This window comes from Pogona vitticeps, chromosome 1, assembly GCF_051106095.1.
Source record: "Pogona vitticeps strain Pit_001003342236 chromosome 1, PviZW2.1, whole genome shotgun sequence".
In the NCBI taxonomy this organism is placed as follows: Eukaryota; Metazoa; Chordata; class Lepidosauria; order Squamata; family Agamidae; genus Pogona; species Pogona vitticeps.
Window position 1 is genome coordinate 274,437,030 of NC_135783.1, and position 15,776 is coordinate 274,452,805.

The 15,776-nt window shown below is 42.0% G+C and overlaps 1 protein-coding gene across 4 annotated transcripts in view; it reads right to left on the minus strand.

Annotated features, from left to right (window-relative positions):
• BBOX1 (gamma-butyrobetaine hydroxylase 1) overlaps positions 1–15,776 on the minus strand; it is a 67,024-nt gene that overhangs the window by 19,598 nt on the left and 31,650 nt on the right. For all 4 annotated transcript variants that reach the window (XM_020790417.3, XM_020790421.3, XM_020790418.3 and 1 more), the window contains one exon: positions 2,757–2,955. In XM_020790417.3, coding sequence (XP_020646076.3) covers positions 2,757–2,955 — 199 coding nt within the window. The remainder of the gene's footprint in view (positions 1–2,756; positions 2,956–15,776) is intronic.

The window sequence follows — 15,776 nt, forward strand, 5'->3', positions numbered from 1 at the left end:
GTGCCAGATTCAATCCCCAGCATTTCCAGGAAGGGTTATAAAATAAACTTGTTTTGAAGGCCTGGAAAGTCACTTTGTTGACACAACAGGACTAGATTGACTAATGGTGTAAGGCAGCTTCTTATGTTTCTAAATGAGCACACAGAATTCTGCCACGAGAAATCAGATAGATGCACATTACAGCCTGCTTGGAGCCAGACCTAAGTACCAGCTGCTTGACTTGGCTGTTACCCGGAAAGCTATAATCAGGACTGACCTTCTGCCCCTCTCCCAAAACGACACTCTGGATTTGCTCTTGGGGTGCCAACTTTTGCTACCGATGTTATGTGGGCCCTATTCCACTTTCTCCAATAACTATAGTTGTGTCTACTATTTTCGTTCCTAGGGAGCTGGTCTTCCTTTTTCCCTTGACTGCTGTAAGTCCCTCATCTCATGTTTTTTGTTAAGATCAAAGACATCCCTCTCTTTGTGTGAGCAGCAAAGAGATCTTGCAGGAGTTACTCATATATTCCTGTTCTCATTATCACACAAATAAACTTGTTCTTAGATAACTAGCCCCAGATTTCTTTTGCAAATATGAGTTTATACTGACTCTTTTGAGAATCAGAAGCCCTTGGGTGTGTTTTCCTTCTGTTTACAATAATTGATGTAAACATGAAATAACATTTATGTACATCAAAAGATATGTATACAATAATGGATTTTTTAAGTTGTTTTTTTTTTAATTTTCATCTGCACGACTTTGTGTTACCATTGTGTTACTGGAAGAGGCTGAAAATGGTTTCATTAAACTCTAAACTTAATGGCATGATTTTCAAAGGTACACTGTTTCGGACACAGAGACACACAAATTTGCCATTTTACTAAATTTGTTTAAAAGCTTTTCAGAGCTGAACAATAGCTAATTTTCTAAGAAGTGGTTCATAAAATTTTGACTGAGCGTCCCTGTAAGAAACAGATCATTAAAAAAAAAACTTAGGCACTCCTTATTCAGTTGTGGCTTTGGATTTGGTTAGTAATAATAGATGTTCAGATGCAGAATTGGTGAATAGGTTTTACAAAGCATCTTAATGGATGCTTTGTAAAAGGTTTATTATGAGCACACCCACCAAAAAAACAACAGGCTGAGCTCATTTGTTATGTATAGGAAGGGATATATATCTATCAAGGGATTTTGTCTGTTCTCCCTAAAAACCCATTAAAACCAGTCATTTCCTGTCTCCCTGCCCTTTATCCCCAAATTTGCTACATTTTAACATACTTCTAAAACATACCAAATGATCTATGAAACAAAGACCTGCTGCAGATGCGCATTTACTCTCCTCAAATGGTAGGAGGCCTGGAAGCATTAGGCAGGAATTGGTCTCTCTTTTGTGACAGAGGTTTTGGTTAATATGCAAGTTACCAAATAGAGGAAGTAGACACACAATATGCATGTGAAGTGAAATTTTTTGCAATTTTGTGTATTTTTTATTGTTTTATTTATTTATTTATTTTGCTGTGGCATCCACTATCACATTCCTGAAGCATTCATTAGCAAGTCACTGACTAAAGGAACTCCTTTATTCATTCTCAGCCACAGAGTTGACTACTTGGACGGACCTATTTCCCCCTTCCACATCCACTCCACATTCACTGTGCTGTGCTTAGCCAATGATGCATAAACAAATACAGCTTCCATGTGGCCTTGTACGAAAACATAATCAAAGGGAAATAAATCATTGCTGCTTCTGTGTTCTAATCTGGAAAGAATGTCAATCTTCAAGCCAAGCTTTGGAATGTTTTGTTTCTTTCTCCAATTCATTTTAAATAGTTTCAGGCAAAGAAGAGTTTTCCTTTAGTTTCCCACATTGTTTTGAACAGAGGTGCTCAAAATAGAAGGGACATTTAGCTGTGATGGTTATTATCTGAAGTAAGAGAGGGAAAAACCATTAAGAGACTTTATTGGCTGGGAAGCCCAGGAAGTTTTCAGACCAAGGCAGCACCTATAGCTGATGGAAATAGCATCATTCTAGAAGGTGACATTTTAATTTGAGATGTCTTCCGTGCTGCTTCTTCTTCTTCTTTTTTTTTACAAGTCACAGGAGATAACCACTCAGCAGAACTGGTTGTGTCTTTTGTACAAATATGGATGTACAAATGGCTGTTCTAATGTATGAGCTGCAACAAAAAGTCCAGAATGACTCTGGGATTTATGCACAGTCTGGTGCAAGTAGGAGATACCTGTGGGGGGGGATCAGTCCAAGCATTTATTAATCAGAATTGGGAAGGAAGAAGAAGAAAGAACAGCAAGAAAAGCTACCTGGAACCTCACAAAGAATACCTTTTTGACAAGAAGGGAGACAAAGCAACAGAATAGGCTTTACAAGGGTAGTCCTGGACTTTGAAGCTCCAATTATGTTGGATCAGCTTGACTGATGGACTGTGTACTGACACATGAGTCTGGCCAGACTATGCGATCAACGACTATGATGCTGATTTCCAATTAATCCACAAGCGATGTTAAGTTGATGGTCCTTCCACTGCAAGGATGTCTGATATCCCAACACCTTGAGGCATGCATTTGAAAGTACCTCTGAACTGGCTGGAAAACTTTCATTTCACTTAAATTTTCTGTAGTTGTTTTACCATCAGCAACATTAATCAGCATTAACGAATGCTTCTTCACCAAGAGCAGCAATGATGCCTGTGATCCCCAGTTACAAAGCGGGTTACACGGCTGGCAAGAATAAGAATACGTAAACTTTTTAACTCACCCATAGAATGTCAGGCGAAGGAATCCAAGCCGTTGCCCAAGTTTAAGCAGCTCTCCCTGTGTACTGGCAGCTCCTGTCAATAGCACAATCCCCACCTTTTTAAGGGTGACCAGCCACTTGTATGCACTTTCATCACTATGCAACACCTCTTCAAAGGTCATAGTTGGGAGCTGAAGATCGGAACCCCAGTACTGACATTCTGTAAAAATCATAAATATATTAAAATGTATGAATAGGTATAAATCACTCAAGACTACAGTGGTGCTTCGCTTAGCGAGGTTAATTCATTCTGGGAAAAACACTGCTAAGTGAAAACATTGCTAAGCGAAATTAAAAAGCCTGTAGAAACGCATTAAAATGCGATTAATGCATTCCTATGGGCTTAAAACCTCACCTTTAAGCGAAAATCCTCCATAGTGTTGCCATTTTCGCTGCCTCTTAAGTGAGGAAAAACAGCGGGCGGCCATTCTGTTTTCCGGGCAGCCATTTTGAAACCCACAATCAGCTGTTAAAAAAGGGTCGCTTTGCTATGATTGCTTCCCCGCGATCATCGCAAAGTGAAAAAACCCCATAGGGACCATTGCAAAGCGATCACTTTTGCGATCGCAAAAACTCCGTTGCTAAGCGATTTCGTCGCTCAACGGAGTGATCGCTATGCGAGGCACCACTGTATTTATTTCAGAATTCAACAGAATCTGAACAGAATTCTGAACAGATGCCTTCTTCTCAGGCCTATGCTGATGACTGCCAAGGCTAGCCCTGATATTGGTCAGACTAAGCAAACTGCAGCAGCTGCAGTGTCATATTGAGCGGGTAGAGCTGTGTGCACCATGCAACATGCCTTGCATCCCTTAAGTTAGGTCAGTGGTTCTTAACCTTTGTTACTCGGATGTTTTTGAACTGCAACTCCCAGAAACCCCAGCCAGCACAGTTGGTGGTGAAGGCTTCTGGGAGTTGCAGTCCAAAACTCCTGAGTAACCCAAGGTTAAGAACCAGTGAGTTAGGTGACTGCTCCCAGATGTAGATGACACTGTCTCACTGAGAGGACTCAATTGTCAATCTTGCCAGCTTTTGCTTATGGAGTAGCAGAAGGTGCCACTATATCTTTCCCCATTACTACCACAATGCTCACAAAACATGACTATACTAGGAGCTTCTAGGAGTTGCAGGCCAAAAATAAGTAACTAAGCTCTGACCTGATTTAACATTCAAAGCGTCTTTATGTGACTGTGATCACTATTATTTCAAAGGAAGACCTATAGGATCAGAGTGTGCAGCAGAGTTCGGAAGAACAACTTTTGAGACAAAATGTGTAAGTGGCACTTTTCCACAACCAAGTTTTCCTCAATGTGGCCTTGCTCCATTTCCTGAGCTGTTTATTCAGGGTAGGCGATGGTGTACAACTAGCACAAGAAAATATATTTGCCAAATCACATGATCTGAGTATGATCCAGTACGATGCTAAGCCAAATAAAATTACAGGAATGCATGTTAATTTAAACCAGAGCTTATTCACTTATTTTTGACTTGCAACTCCTACAAGCTCCTGGCATGGTCAAGCTTCAAGGGCATGATGGTAACTCATGGGCATTATGATATCAAGGCATTGGCCACTACAAATATGATCCACTGACCACTCAGCCACTGTACCTTGGCTTTTCCTGATGTGGACACTTTCCAGGTGGATACAGTGTACTACTGGTTGGGAAAACCTTCCCAACACTGCTGAGGAAAAGAAATTGATTCATTTGAAATATAGTCCTGGAGGAGTTTTATAGATACCCTGGACTGCGAGAAAGACATACAAGTGGGTCCTAGAGCAAATCAAGTCTGAACTTTGCCTACCCAGACCAGAATAAAGAGAAAAGAAACTAGGACCACAACTTTATTAAACTACTTAAACTTTTAATTCCCCTTTTACAAGGGGGCCTACTGTAGTGCGAAATTATCATCTGACCCCAGTGTATCATTTACAATTGGAGCAGGCCACCAAGAGCGAGTTCCAATTGCTGAAGTGTGCTGCCTCTGACTAGCACATCTTCAGCTGCCCATCTGCAGGAATCCTCCCATGGCTTCCGTCACCAAGCCTCAAGACCCTAGCTGCACTGCTGCCTGGGAGATTCCTTTAACTCCATTCCCCTTCATATACTCCTTGTTCTACCAATCAGGGAAATGGGCTGATTGACACCGTCCTCAGGTGTCCCAAGGGAACTCACCAAATCTCATCTTTTGCACTACCTGCAGCTGCGACCCAAGTACTGTGTCTTCCTCACATTACCAAAACACCTGAAGTAAGAATGGGATGGGCGAAAACTTGCCTGCCTCCTGATGCATGCCACAGTTGTGCTTGGTGGGGACACAGAAGAGAGCCTTCTCTGTCACTACGCCCAGATTCTGGAACTCCCTCTCATGGGAAGCCAGGCTGACCCCATTTTTCTTCCAAAGGCAGGCAAAGACATTTCTCTTCATGCAGGATTTTCCTTAATAACTGGTGGTCTGAGAGGGGGTTTAAATGGATTGTTGTGCTCTGTTGTTTTAAACATGTTTTAATATTGATCTTAGTTACCAATTTAATATAATACTTGTTTTATTTGTTCTAAATATTTATATGTTTACTGTTTTTAGCTTTGAAATGCATGATGTAAGCTGGCTTGGGTACTTTTGGGGAGAAAGTCATGATAGAAATATTGTAAATAATCAAAAAAATTAATTCATTGGGTCAACATAATTCAGAGGTGACTTGACAACGGCAAGAAAGGACCACTGATTCAGGACATGGTTTAGTTTACTTTCAACAATAATCTATAGTTACTTGTCTGTGCGTGCAGGTTCATAATGGTAATTTATCGTCTCAGGGTCTAGCTACTAATGAATTATGAAAGAAAGGAAAAAATTATGTCATTGAGAATAATAATGATAATCAGTAAATAAAATAGCAGTTGCATTAAAAAAATGCAGAAGCCCACAGAAACAAATAGATTAAATCAGAGTACTCACACAGTGTGTGCTAACCCATGTGTACGTATGGATGCCAAAAGCAAACTGATTCCTTTGGAATTGTTCTCTTTTCTATTTTAGAATAAATGCAGTCAGTTAAATGAAACAGTAATCTAGGAATAAAGAGTGGGTTGTCCTATAACAGCTGAGGAAAAGGGGAAGGGAATGTTGTCTTGTGCATGTAAAGTCAGAAACTTTGATGAGTGATATTTTTGTGATGCACAAAGATAGGAAAATAAAAGGAAAATTGTGGCATTTGTAGTTCAGTTATGAGGAAAAAGAGTTATTTTAACAAAGGGGTAGCAAGCTGGATAAATAAGTACCACCATGGTGGGAAGGTAACAGTGTTCCATGTCTAGTCATGCTGGCCACGTGACAACGGAAACTGTCTACGGACAAACACTGGCTCTACGGCTTGGAGACGGGGATGAGAACCGCCCCAGACAGTCGGACACGACTGGACTAAACATCAAGGGGAACCTTTACCTTTACCTAACAAGCTGGAAGGAAAGTTATTTCATTTTCTGATTTCCGTAAACAAATATAAGAATGGGGTGTTTGGCTGAAAAAGAATGTTTTCTTCAGGGCATAACTTTGCTTCCTTCTAGGCATCACCGCTAATTGTTCAGCTCATGTTTTCTTTTCAAGTTCAAACAATATTTCCAACATCCCTGTAAGTTTCAATTCTTGTCAGATGGGATGTGTGCTGATGTGGAACGAGATGTACATGGCTACTGAAAAACAAAACAAACAACCCCTCCCACCCCAAAAAAACTTTGCAAAACAGGTATATATTATTCAGTACCAGTTTTTAATTATCTAATACATAAAGGCAATGGATTACAACAATTCAAAAGAGATCAAGTATTCTCATATTTAACTTGAATCTTTTTCCCAGTCTCAAGGGAAATTTTTAAGAAAATTGCTATTTTGGCAGCAAGATGCCACATTTCTCATTTGTGGGACACATTTTTAAGGGAGGAAATATTGAAAATGGAAATGCAGTGTCTCTGGTTCTACCACAGGTAGTTTATTACAAATGTTTTATCCAATAATTGTAGGAGAGTGGAGAGAATTCACGTAATATGCATTATGTAGGGCTGAACCGTACAGCTTCCAAGATATGGTTGAATAGAAGCCTCTGTCATTCCTTACTATGGGCCATGCTGACAAGGGCTGATGGAAGCTTTTGCACCACAGTTGTTAACTGTATGGTGTAACCACTCCCACTGCTGGGACTGACCAAGTGCAGGTGTGATCCAACAGTTTGCATAAGGGCACAATTCATAACTGGTAAAGCAGTATTGGTATCTAGGGACTGACAGATAACATTTTCCAAGGAAGTAGCTGTATTACTCTTTTGCAGCAGAACTGCAAGTCCCATTGCATCTTAAAGGCATACACATTTATTATAGCTTAAGCTTTCATGGACAATGTTTAATGAAAAAATGGGTATGATAAATGGGCCAGTCATTAAAGTGCTGTAGACCCCATTTTGTGGACCTGTTTTGATTTAGTTAGACCCAAGGCTAGGTCTTGGTGGGTTTCTTCCAACTTTACTCCTTCTTACTAACTTTTTGGGATGCCAAACATAATAATGTCTTCAGAGTGTACAGGTACCATTTCAGTTTAGAGTTAGGATAGGAATGTGGAGTCTCTTTGTGTAACTGGATATTTCAGTAACTGGAATATGATTTTGTCACATGAACCAAGGTGCTTTCATACCTCATCAGCTGGTACTGTACAAGTGTACAAGACCTTTTTGAGATTGAATTCGTGATCTGGAACTGGAATAACTTCAATATGAGGAACAGGCACAACTCTGAGGACTTTCCCACTTTGAAGCAAAGATAAACAGGCAGTGGGCAAGCAAAAGTGTGTATAAAATTATGTACCATTTAAACAAGTGAATAGGAAGAAATTTTTGCTTCCTCCTATTAGCAGAACCCAGGCCACCCAGTAAAGCTAAACAGTAGAAGATTTAAAATGGTGAAAAAACATTTTCTTACACATAATAGTTAAACTATGTTCAGAACATGGCCAAAGAGCCCAAAAAACCCAGAACAACCATTAGATCCCGGCCGTGAAAGCCTTCGCGCATAAACTATGAAAATTTCTACTACAAGATCTAGTTATTGCCATCACTTCTTGGATGATTTTAAAAGGCATTAGACAAATTCACTGGGAATAACACTACTACTAATAGTGACTATATATTACCTTCAGTACCAGTTATGGGGAAACACAAATGGGAGACTACTAGTACACTTAAAATTTATAGGCTTTCCATAGCCATTCAGTTAGTTACTGTGTAGATAGACCTTTGCTGTGCTCCAACAGGAGACTTCTCTTTTACTATCTGATATTTGATGGTAATAAAGCCAAGTTAAGTAATATATGGAATCTGAGTTAGAAATACATTAATGTGGTTGCTTTTACCAATACTGCCTAAGAGAAAACGGAAAATGTGTCTTCTATTTCATGTGCAACCGAAGAATTTTAATTAGCCAGAATCCCAGTTATTTACACCTCACCAGCATAAGTCAAATGGCATAAATTGCAGATGCAAATTGCTACCAGATAACAAGTCAATGCTTGTATTTCTCATCACACACCAGTCACGTGACTTAACATGTCACAAGAAATGCAAGTGCAGACAACTTTACCATAGCAATTTATTGCAGTGATTTGTACCATTTGACTTAAGTTGTTGGTTTTAACTGACATGATTCTGGCCATTGAGTTAGAATAGCTGAGCTGGATAAAAGTCTAAGAAAAAGAAATCAGTTTAAATGATTCCACTATTCATGGATGTATCAGAGGCTTTAGCTATGTGAAAGCCCTATTTTAGAGCAATACTGAAAAGATGATGGGGGGGGGAGCAAAAATGCACTTGAAGGGTATAACAAACAATCTTGAATGATGCAGATAAAATAAACTTGAAACATGTAATAAAAACTGTAACTTTTAAATGCAGTTATTAAAAGGTGCCACACAGAGCAGCTAAAGGAAGGGGCTAAGAGCCATCTGCTTAAAATTGCTTGTTCAGTTCCTTAAAATTTGTACAAAACAGATCCTCTTCTGTCAAAAAGTCACTTTTCCCTAATCAAATACAGGTTAAATATTACATATACAAATACTCGATGTAAAGACATAATTATCCTCATAGCAAGTTAAATATGTTGAGATGACTGCATACATTCTTCAAGGGCCAACTGAACAATGCTACAATGAGCCTTCTCTGGTTACAGGACCCTCATGGCACAGTGGTTAAACTATTGTACTGCAGCCAAACTGTGCTCATGACCTGGGGTTCAATCCCAAGTAGCCAGCTCAAGGTTGACTCAGCCTTCTATCCTACGGAGGTCGGTAAAATGAATACCCAGCTCACGCGGGGGTGGGGAGGAATGTGAAGCCTTCATAATTAACTTGTAAAACGGTAAAGGTAAAGGTTCCCCTTGACATTTTTCAGTCCAGTCGTGTCCGACTCTAGGGGGCGGTGCTCATCCCATTTTTCAAGCCGTAGAGCCAGCGCTTGTCCGAAGACAGTTTCCATTGTCACGTGGCCAGCGCAACTAGGGAACGCCGTTTTACCTTCCCACCGAGGTGGTCCCTATTTATCTACTTGTAAACCTTCATAATTAACTTGTAAACCACCCAGAGAGTGCTTTAAGTGCTATGGAGCAGTATATAAGCAGCATACTTTGCTTTAGAGTAACAGTCATATAGTTTACCAGGATTCAGAGTAAGTTAAAATGAAGATAAGACAAAATGAGAAGCCATCAAAATGAGAAACTATTATGAAAGGTCCAATAGTTTCCAAAAGTTTGGCAATGGGTGTTACAAACAGCTATGATGTCACCTGTCCTTCAAGGTTTAGGCTGGAGTGTTAACATCCAATGGTGGTCAGAAGGCGGGACATCAGGGGGAGGAGCTGGGATATATAGGGGTGTGAATGTGTGTAAGGGGCACATCAGGATCTGTGAGTGTTGAGATGAGATAATGATCAGATTGTGTGGAGATATGAGTCTGTGTGAGCTAGAGCCTTTCTTTATGTGATTACCTGATTTATTTGTTATACCAATCTTAATGTACCAATCAATAAACTTTAGTTATTTTGTTTGAAATCCATTCCGGCCTGAAGATACTTATTGCAGGGGATGGTTGGTGGCAGACTACCAGAAGAGTAACAGTGGAGTGACGTAGCGACCTTTCTTGGTGAGGTAGAAGGAGGTCGTTACAAAATTTTGGTGCCAGCTTGTGGGATACGAAGAGATCCAGTGAAGCCTTAGCTGAATCGCGCCCAGAGCAAGGGTATTTACCAGTCCAAGGTAAAGGCTGCCAGTAGAACTTACCTCGCTAACCGGATAAGTGAGGCATCTAACCAGCAGGCGGAACTATTCCGTATAGTACGTGACCTATCCGGAGTTGGCCCGGGAGATAGGCCTCCCCCTAGTCTTACCCCGGACCAATTTGCAGCATTTTTTAAATCCAAAGTGGAGGCCATCCGCCGGGATCTCGCTCCTTTTTTGAATACAGTGAGTCGAGTTGAGATGTCCAGCGCTCCGTCTTGCCCGGTGTCTTTTGACTCATTTCAGCCCGTATCGCCTGACACTGTGGCCAGGACGCTTGATCGCTGTCGTGCCACCACCTCCTCTTTGGACCCCTGCCCGGCCTGGCTAATCAAGGCAGCCAGGCCCTCAACAACGGAATGGGCTACTGTAATAATTAATGGGTCTTTCCTTGAGGGTAGATTTCCCTCTGCCCTCAAGGAAACACTCATTAGGCCCATAAGAAAGAAACCTAGTTTGGCGGCGGACGAAATTGGCAACTATAGGCCCGTCGCCAATGTTTCTTTCTTAAGCAAGGTAGTCGAGAGGGTGGTGGCCGATCAGCTCCAGGCGTTCCTGGATGAAACAGATGCCCTGGATCCATTCCAGTCGGGCTTCAGGCCGCGCCATGGGACAGAAACGGCATTGGTCGCCCTGTGTGATGACTTATTGAGGGAGGCCGACAGGGGCAAAGTGTCTCTGTTGGTCCTCCTCGATATCTCAGCGGCCTTTGATACCATTGACCATGGTATCCTCCTGGGGAGGCTCGCCGAGTTGGGGATAGGTGGCCGGGCTTTTGCTTGGCTCCGTTCCTTCTTGGAGGACCGTCCCCAGAGAGTACAGCTTGGGAAGAATGTTTCGGCCCCGTGGTGCCTTAATTGTGAGGTCCCTCAGGGGTCGATCATCTCCCCAATGCTGTTTAACATCTACATGAGGCCGCTGGGAGGGGTCATCAGGAGGTGTGGAGCGCAGTGCCATCAATATGCGGATGACACACAGCTCTACATCTCCTTTTTTCCAACTGCAGGAGATGCCGTTCTGTCCCTTCGGCGTTGCCTGGAGGCTGTACAGGAATGGATGCAGGAGAACGGGCTGAGGCTGAACCCGGACAAGACGGAGGTACTGAGGGTGGGCGCCCCCACACCTGGGGACATGGGAAACTCCCTCATTTTCGGGGGGGTGACCCTGCCCGCCAGGGATGGGGTCCGTAGCTTGGGTGTCCATCTTGACCCGGCGCTCACCATGGAGATCCAGGTGGCGTCCGTGGTCCGTTCCGCTTTTTTCCATCTCAGGCGGATAGCCCAGCTGTGGCCCTACCTTGATGTGGGGTCTCTCACCACTCTGGTGCATGCGCTTGTAGTCTCGAGATTAGACCACTGTAATGCGCTCTACGTGGGGCTACCTTTGAGATTGCTGCGGAAACTACAGGTGGTGCAGAATGCGGCGGCCAGACTACTCAGTGGGCTGAGAAGATACCAACATATCTCCCCCACTCTGGCCGCATTGCATTGGCTGCCCATCCGATTCCGCATTGATTTCAAAGTATTAACGCTTACTTATAAAGCCCTAAATGGTTTAGGACCTCGATACTTGGCGGAACGCCTTCTCCCACCAAGATCTACCCGTGTCACTCGTGCGAGCCAGGAGATAAGGCTGAGGAGCCTAACGCCGAGAGAGGCCCGAAAGGAAAAGACCAGAAACCGGGCCTTCTCGGCGGTGGCTCCTCGCCTTTGGAACAACTTGCCCCCTGAGATTCGCGCGGCTCCCTCGCTGGGCATTTTTAAGAAACAACTAAAAACATTGATGTATAGGCAGGCCTTCCCAACAGAAAACCCTTGACGATCTTTCTCTTATTCTGTTCTTTATTTTCATTTACGCTTCTGCTGTAAAGTTTTAAAATTATATTGTTGTTTTTTACTGTAAGCCGCCTAGAGTGGTCTAATATGATCAGATAGGCGGGATAGAAATAAAATAAATAAATAAATAAATAAAATAAATAAATATTTTAGTCAGGGACATCTGAGTGGACGCGTGGGTGACCTTCTAGGACTTGTCTCAAGGGGAGAAAGTCTAGTAGAGGGGCGCTGAAACTCAGACTGGGGACTAAGATAGGGAAGCTCTGAGGTGACCATCTTTGTGGGAAGAGTGACCCAAAAGGCAGAGGCTGTGGTGGGGCTGTCCTGTCCTGAGTTTAGTGGAACTCTGAGGGGACAGAGCGGAAGCCAAAAGACAGCAACGCTGAGGGAACTCTCCATTTAGACAGCAGAGCCTGAGGAGAGGCAGAGCTGTGTGAATTAAGATTGGTACCAGAGACAGAGTAAAGAGAATACACTCTGTTTAGTAAGAGGCCTAGCGAAAGGGGCAGGAGCCCAGTTACTGTTTCTATCTGTCAGTGCTGGAAAGGACAGCGACAGTATATCTCACAGACTCAGAGTAGAGAAAAAAATAGTGTTCTTTTAAACTGGGGCTTGAAAGTAGAAAATAACCTTTTGGGTGAAAGATTATGCCCTTGACAAGGAGAAAAATGACTGAACAAAGCCAGTTTGAGGAGGCAGTTGTCTCTGAGGAACAGTTTAGTGAGGAGGATGGAAGAATTCTCTCAGTTCAGGAGAAAGGGGCTTCAAGTGAAGAATTAGGAGACCTCAGAAGAATTGAGTTAGCGCAGGCTCATGAATTGAGAGTGAGGGAAATTGAGGCACAAATAGAAAGAGAGAAAATGGAAATGGAAGAGAGATTACAGAGAGAGAAAATGGCGTTTGAGCTACGCAGACTTGAGTTGATGAATCAAAATAATAATAACAATATGAATTCAAGTACTGTTGAGGGTCAATTGTCAAAAGCTGACCTAAAGAAATTTCCAGTCTATAAGAAGGGAGATTGTCCCGAAATTTTCTTTTCCCTTTATGAGAGAACGTGTACAGATTTTTCTATAAAGGAGTCAGAAAAAATGACAATTTTGAGATCATTAATTAGTGGAAGCCTGGCTGAGGTGTACGCTGAAATGCCTATTGAGTTAATAAAGGATTATTCTGAGTATAAAAAGCTTGTATTTGCCCGTCATGGCATCAATGCTGAACAGCTTAGGCAAAGATTCAGATCACTCACCAAAAAACCAGATGAAACATTCACACAGTTAGGAGCAAATTTAGCTAGATATTTGGATAAATGGTTGGCACAGGAGGGAGTGCAGACATTTCAAGAATTGAAAGATATTATAGGGCTAGAGCAGTTTTATTCTCTTCTACAGGGGGAATTAAAATTTCAAGTCAAGGAAAGGCAGCCTAAAAACTTGAAAGAAGCCACAGAGATTGCAGATTTTATAACACAGATCAGAAAACCAATATATTCTGAGGGGAAAAATGTGAGGAAGACAGGGGAAAATTATAATAGATTCTCTCAGGGACACGTTAGGAGCCAGCAGGGTGGAGGTAGCCATTTTGGAGGGAAGCCCTCAGAGCAGAAACAACAGAGAACTCAAAATTTGGAGGGAAAGGGAAAATTTGATGAGAAATACTCTTGGAACAGCAAAAAATGTTATTACTGCCAAGAAAAAGGACATTTGGTCTCAAATTGTGAAAAACTAAAACACAGGAAGGAAAATTTACCTCAGAATATGAGTGTAAACAAGCCAAAAGCTGTTTATTGTGTTCAGAAGGAACAGAGAACTCCCCCGCTGGAAGGGACCGTTGCCATAGCAACGCCAGCACAACTTGATACAACAGCTGAGTGCTGTGATGAAAGTATCCCTCTGGCTGAAATAAAACACTGTCTTCTGGTTAGAACAAATTCTCAACTTTTTGAGGCAGCTGGAGATAATATTGGGATTTTTGATCACAACTATTTAGCCCTAAGGGACACTTGCTCACAGGTGACCTTGTGTCATCCTGATATCATACCCCAGGAGTATATATTACCTCAGGAGAGTCTGACAATCAAAGGAATAGGGGAAGAGTTAATCGTTTTGCCAGTAGCTGAAGTTTTTGTGCGTTATAAAGGATGGCAGGGAAATTGGAGAGTGGGGATTTCTTCGCAACTGCCAGCCGCTGTTCTTGTGGGAACAGACTTGGCTGAACATGTTAAGAGGGTGTTAGTTCTTACACGTTCACAAGACCAAACAGAGACAGCTAAGGAAGTTACTGATGTTCAGGAGGTGAGAGAAAATGAGGGTAGACAAGAAGCAGAAGCAGTTACACTTGAGTTACCTAAAAGCAGTATATTTTCACAAGAACAAAAAGAAGATCTTACTTTAAAAAGTTGTTTTGAGAAAGTGACAGGAGTGCAGTTAACCCCTGAAACTCCAGAGAGGTTCCACATCAAGCAGGGAATATTATACAGAGAGACACTGACGAATATCTCAAAAGGAGGAGATGGGATTCGAAGTCAGATAGTGGTGCCTGTAAAATATCACCAGATGATCTTAGAAAGGGGGCACTCTGACATATTTGCTGTACACTTATGAGTAAACAAGACCAAGCAAAGGATCACACAAAACTTTTATTGGCCTGAGATAGGGAAGCAAATGAAAAACTTCTGCCAAAGATGCGATGTTTGCCAGAGACAGGGTAACAACCCTGACAGAACCAAAGCCAAGTTATGCCCATTACCCGTGATCTCTACTCCATTTAAATGCATAGGTGTGGACATTGTAGGGCCATTGCCTAAGGTCACAAAGACGGGAAACAGATTTATTCTCACTATTGTGGACCATGCCACTAGATACCCTGAGGCTATTCCCTTAAGTAACATAGAGACCAACACAGTAGCTGATGCCTTATTAAGTTATATGTCTCAGATGGGCTTTGCTTCAGAAATAATAACAGATTTAGGAGCATCTTTTACTTCTAAGCTCATGAAACGATTATGGCAAATCTGTGGGATTAAACATTTAGAAACTACTGCCTATCATCCTCAGAGCAATGGGTTAACTGAAAAGTTTAATGGGACCCTAATGAGAATGATCAGAGCTTACTTGGCAGAAAATCCAAACAACTGGGATCAGAAATTGCAATCACTATTATTCGCTTATAGATCAGTGCCACAAGCCAGTACAGGTTTTAGCCCATTTGAACTTTTATTTGGGAGGAAAGTGAAGGGACCACTTGAGTTAATTAAACAGAATTGGGAACAGATCACAGAAGATGATCCACAAGATGTAGTTACCTACATAGACACGCTAATGAATGACCTGAAAAGGAATTTAGAGTTAGCTTCAGAAAATCTACATGCACAGAAAACTAGACAGAAAACCTGGTACGATAAAAAGGCGAGGGAAAGACAGTTTAGCCCTGGAGATGAGGTACTTTGGTTAAAACCTTTCAAAGGGAACAAGCTACAATTAAATTGGGCAGGACCATATAGGATTATTTCAAAAATGAATGACCTAAACTACATTATTGAGGAAGAAGAACACCAAGGCAGGAGGGTAGTTCATGTTAACGCTCTGAAACCTTACTATAGGGAGGAACAGAGAGTTTTATTCACAATGAAAGCTGCTGATAGGGAGGAACATCACTTGCCTTATTGGGAAGGTAGGGGTGAAGTTAGGTACAACCCAGAGGAGGTGAGAATCAGCCCTGCACTCACCCTAGATCAGCAGAGAAAACTGAAATCGCTAGTTACCAAATATTATAAGGTCTTTTCAAACAAGCCTGGGTTAGCTAAGGGAGTGATGCATAGGATCCATACTGGAGAT